Below are 5,014 nucleotides of genomic sequence, written 5' to 3' on the forward strand. Positions count from 1 at the left end.
CCTATCACAACTTTTGCGTGAATGCTCTCGATTACAGTCGCAGTTATGCCAACAAAGGTGGGGGAAAACCTCGGCGACTGATAACGATAGCATCACTGCTCCATTTTCCCTAAGTACTCGAGCAATAGCATTCGCAACGCTTGCGGAAGTACCTAATCCTGCCCCCCCCCCCCCCCTTTTTTTTAAAGCTCGTTACTATTGCGAATGGCGCCTTGTCTAAATTCGCAGCGGCAAACAGGCTGCTCAAGGTTCCCTGCTGCATCGCTGGTTGGAACGACAGCCCGACGTGCCTGGCTACATGACTCCTGGTGAAGAAATGGGCTTCGACATCACAGAGGCCACTGCTACCATCCTCGTCAACGTTTACCCATCCTCAAAACCACTGTCTCGCATCCCACATCGTTGTTTGTTTTTGGACTTTCTGCATTCAACGACAATGCATTTAAAACACACACACACACACACACACACACACACACACACACACACACACACACACACGCACACGCACACGCACACACACACACACACACACACACACACACACACACACACACACACACACACACACACACACACACACACACACACACACACAAGCGCAGTTTTTTGTTTGTTAGAGAATACGCAACTTTATTACAAACAACCAGGGAATCTTCGCAAAAAGTGATTCACTTCCTTTAGTTATGCATCGTCATCTTGCGAATATCTATCGTCACCAGGGAAGTCCTGGTGGTCAGCCCGACGGCTCATAAAACGTGTCGAACTGCTCAAGAAAGGCATCATCCAACTCTGGTTCTTCTCGTAAGTGATGGTCGTCTGGGTAGTCATTGCTCCAGCAAACTTCAGCATTGCTGTCATCACTGTCTTCGCGGACGAAAACATCAGAGTCGGTGTCAGAGTCATACGTGGTGGTGCGGTGCCGTGCGAAGGCATCACGTGAACAACAGAGCAGGATGAAGTCGTCCTCACCCGTGAAGTCGCAATGGATGTTAAAGTACACGTCATACACATAATCACCACCTACCAGTGTCCTCTTGACTGTCTCCCGGCTCACAGGAATATCACTACACGACACCTCTGAAGTCCCGTCTTTTGTTTGCTCATTTTCGCTCGTGTCCATACTGATCTCTTCATCGACCACGTCGTAAAGACGAAGCAGGCTGTGCGCCGACTCACGTGGAGAGTCCACGTTTTCTTTGGTGATTTTTCCGGAACAAACCTCCTCGAGCATCACGCGATGCTGCATTGGCAATGACAGGCGATCTTCTTTTCTGGTTGGACGATGTCGATCTTTCAGCTTTGATGGTAGGTCAACTGGATGGATCTCCCGATCTGTTCCACGATGACTTGCCTCTTTCACCTGCTGGATAGCCGCTTCAACATCACCATGAGTGTCGATGGTACCGGCGCACTGGAACGTGAATTTCTGAGCGGGCTCACTTTCGGTGTCAGTAGCTCTTGCTCGCTTTGTAGCCAGAACAATGGCATCTCTAGGGCTCTCGGCTTTGCGCTTGATCCTCATGGCGGTAGTCATGGCTTCCGCGAACGTCTCGCTCGGCTAAAGGATATACCGACGTTTAAGCGATCGAAAAGAATTTAACGAGCCGTCACAGGAGCGCAGCGCAACACAATGCACTCCGTCGTCATTGAATATAGTCTTCGAACGCTTTCGCACGTATTCGCATGAGACGCGCTCGTTTCATAAGTTCCCTTCAGCACTGTGGAGGCTACAGGCCCCTCAGCCAATAGGAAGGGCGGTTAGCCCCTCCACGTGTACTCATTCGCGCCGTGTGGTCTGCTCACCGTATTCACGGCGTCTGCTCACCGAACTGTATTTATTATGACTAGTTTACTAACATAAAAAGCAATAAAGCTATTAAAGAAGCAAGGAACTTAAAGAAGCGCGAATTTGCTGCTCTGCTGAAGATCGGTAGAGTCTCATACCGGCGTATAACTTCACTTTGAGGCTCTTTCTCTCCGACGCTGTTCGTGGCTCTCGTATGACTGCTCTTCCGTCGACGCGTTCCTTCGCGTTTCTCGCTGCAACGCTGCTTTTCTCTCTTTTTTGTTTCTATCGAAGAAGGATTCCATGTGCACGGGACGCTGTGCGAAGTCGCATGTCAGATATTTGGAGATATTTTTGGTCTGGTGACGAAGCCCGAACACTGCCTCGGTGCGCCAGGCCACAGAACACCTACAAGCTTAGCCGGTGTGGCTAAGCTAGCAGCACATCTCACTAACGACGACAAAACGTACGTGATGCTTTATTCCTGGAGTGAGATAAAACAAATAGATGGCCGATTTCACCATTTGTGTGTGAACATCGATGTGGCGTACGACACATCCTAAGAAACGCCAACTCTAGCCAACCCTGTCAATTTTAAGGCACTTCCATGTGGAACTACGTTCGACTGCGCAAGCGTGTGGCTTTCTTACAGTTCGTTGCTTTGGTAGTGCTTAACCACAGTGGTGAAACAGAGTATAGTGGTGTGAACGGAGCAGCTTTGCAACGAAAAAGCGTTGGTTGCAACGCAGCGGTTAAGCCATTAGAGGCAGAATGCCTTTTCTTGCCGCTAGGGGAGCGGATGCACTTTTCCTTTATGGAGACCCGGCTTTTCTTTCTTTCTGATTTCTTTATGAAGCCCCGGCTTTAACTTTTCTTTTTAATTTTTTGTGGGGGTAGGGGGAGGGGCTGTGAGACGACGTCGGCATCTCACCGTGTCTATCACGACCGGACTGGAAACGCGTGCGAGCGTTCAGTATTACGGCCTTCGCAGTGCGTATTTTAGGGGGCGAAGCTGCTACAACTGTGGGTCTGTCCATGCATGTCTCTCTGTGACCGGTTCGTAACCTCCCAGTTGTATGACTTACTCAGGAGGTTGAACTCAAGGCCAATTTCATTGGAGATTAAGTCATCGATATTCGTCCCTGTAGGTTATTTCATCAGAAACAACTATCTTTTTATTATGATTAACGTACGCGGGTTTCCTCCTCAATTCAAAAGAGTGCACATGTCCCTCTCCTTTAGTCCGGCCATGGAGGTGGCTACCTACTACTACTACTACTACTACTACTACTACTACTACTACTACTACTACTACTACTACTACTACTACCACTAGTAGTAGTAGTACTAGTAGTAGTAGTAGTAGTAGTAGTAGTAGTAGTAGTAGTAGTACTGCTACTACTAGACACATCGCGGACGCACCACCCACAGCTTAAGGAGCTTCGCCACTAAAAAAAATTGCCCCCACCTCCCCGAAGGGAGTCGTGAGGAAATGCGAATGCATTGCTAGCGCCGAGAGAGGGTACCGTTGCCATCAGACAATAGCCTTCCCCGACTTCTGCCATCGCCTTGAGAGGCGCCCAGCCAGCGAACGGTCGTGAAAAGCAAGCAGACGGGAGAGTGGGGCGCCAGCGTTCTATACTCGAAAGCAAAATTTGGCATTAAATAGCGTTAAAAGAGGCACAGATTTTAAAAAAAAAGGCACTTATAGGAATATAGACACAAACGCCCAAATTAGGCATGTATAGATACTATAAAGACTATAAAAGCTCTCTCTAACCTCCGATTCATGCTCCTATATCAAAGTGGCATGATAGGAAAACAAGCAAGAAGATAGGTATTTGCCTAATATCCAGTCTCTAGTAGTGACATTGGAAAGCCCATCAAATTGAATAGCTCGATATAGTTCAAACTTACTGTCTGATGGTATCGCAACGTCTCTATTGCGAATGTGCATGCAACATATGCCTCAAGACGCGTCTCCACGGTGCATTGAATTTTGGTCTCAAACATCGACAGATGGCGTCACAGTGGAGAAAAACGCTGGTTTTGCTGTTTCTGGGAGTTCAACCTCCACATAGTCGAGACGCTCCAGCACATTTTGCTTGGCTGGCGACGAGACACGCACAGAGCGTAGACAGCGCGCGTGTGTGTGTGTGCGTTAGACTGCGCGTGGTCGACGGAGAGGTCCTAAAACAAGAGGATCTGTGCGAAATGGAACAATCGGCAGACGCGAGCTAAATTTCCAGCAGTGCGATCGACGTCTTTCACCTTTAAGACGATTGAGCGTTCCGTTGAAAAAAGAAATGTTATTGTTAACAACTAGACTCGATCTTCTTTATAAAAGGCCTGGGCCCCTGTACTGTCTAGAACGTTCCCTTCCTGTTCTGAGTTCTTAGCAGCCAGATCGCACAAGCGTGCGGATCCAGGCGCTTCTTCAATGCTTCGTAGACAAATGTCGATTCCATAATCGATGCTCAAGTATATAGTTTAGAAAAACCTTATGCTTGGCGCGTTGGGGCACCTTAACACAAACGAATAACTGTGCTACTAGACACACACACATAAAAACAGAGACGCACACCAGCACATAGTCTTTGTCAGATAACACGAGTCTTTATTACAAACAACTACGCGATTTTTTCGAAAATCGACTTTCCTTGAACTTGCTTTGGTGGGGCATCATCATCCTCCAATAATACATCACCATAAGATAAGTCCAGCTGATCTCGCCGACGGTTCACAATGTTGGTGTAGAACAGCTCGAAGAATTCATCGTCTAACTCTGGATCTTTTGGAAAGCGATGCTCTTCGTTCGGGTAGTCGTTCCTCCAGTCATCTTCCGCATTGTTATCATCCTCGTCTTGCCCATCAAAAGCATCAGAGCCAGTGTCAGATTCGTAGATGGTGTCGTGGTCCCGCGCAAAGGCATCGGGTGGACCACAACAGAACAGGCTGAACTCGTTCTCACCCACGAAGTGACGATGGAGGTCATTAAAGTACGCGTCATACACGTTACCATCGTCTGCTGTTGCCTGCTCGACAGTCTCCCGGACCACAGGAATCTCATTGCACGACACCTCTGAAGCTCCGTCTTTTGCTTGCTCATTTTCCGTCGTGTCCGTACTGTTACCTTCGTTGAAGACGTCGTAACGACGAAACAGTCTGTGCGCCGACTCGCGTGGAGCCTCCGAGTTTTCGTCGGTGATTTCTTCCGAGCGAACC

The 5,014-nt window shown here is 48.4% G+C and overlaps 1 protein-coding gene across 1 annotated transcript; it reads right to left on the bottom strand.

Annotated features, from left to right (window-relative positions):
* Nucleotides 1-736: 736 nt before the first annotated feature.
* On the bottom strand, nt 737-1,525 carry LOC119179177 (putative RNA polymerase II nuclear localization protein SLC7A6OS). The gene has a single exon (XM_037430249.2). The coding sequence runs from the start codon at nt 1,523-1,525 to the stop codon at nt 737-739; it is 789 nt and encodes a 262-aa protein (XP_037286146.2).
* Nucleotides 1,526-5,014: the final 3,489 nt, after the last annotated feature.

The sequence above is a fragment of the Rhipicephalus microplus genome, chromosome 7, assembly GCF_043290135.1.
Source record: "Rhipicephalus microplus isolate Deutch F79 chromosome 7, USDA_Rmic, whole genome shotgun sequence".
In the NCBI taxonomy this organism is placed as follows: domain Eukaryota; kingdom Metazoa; phylum Arthropoda; class Arachnida; order Ixodida; family Ixodidae; genus Rhipicephalus; species Rhipicephalus microplus.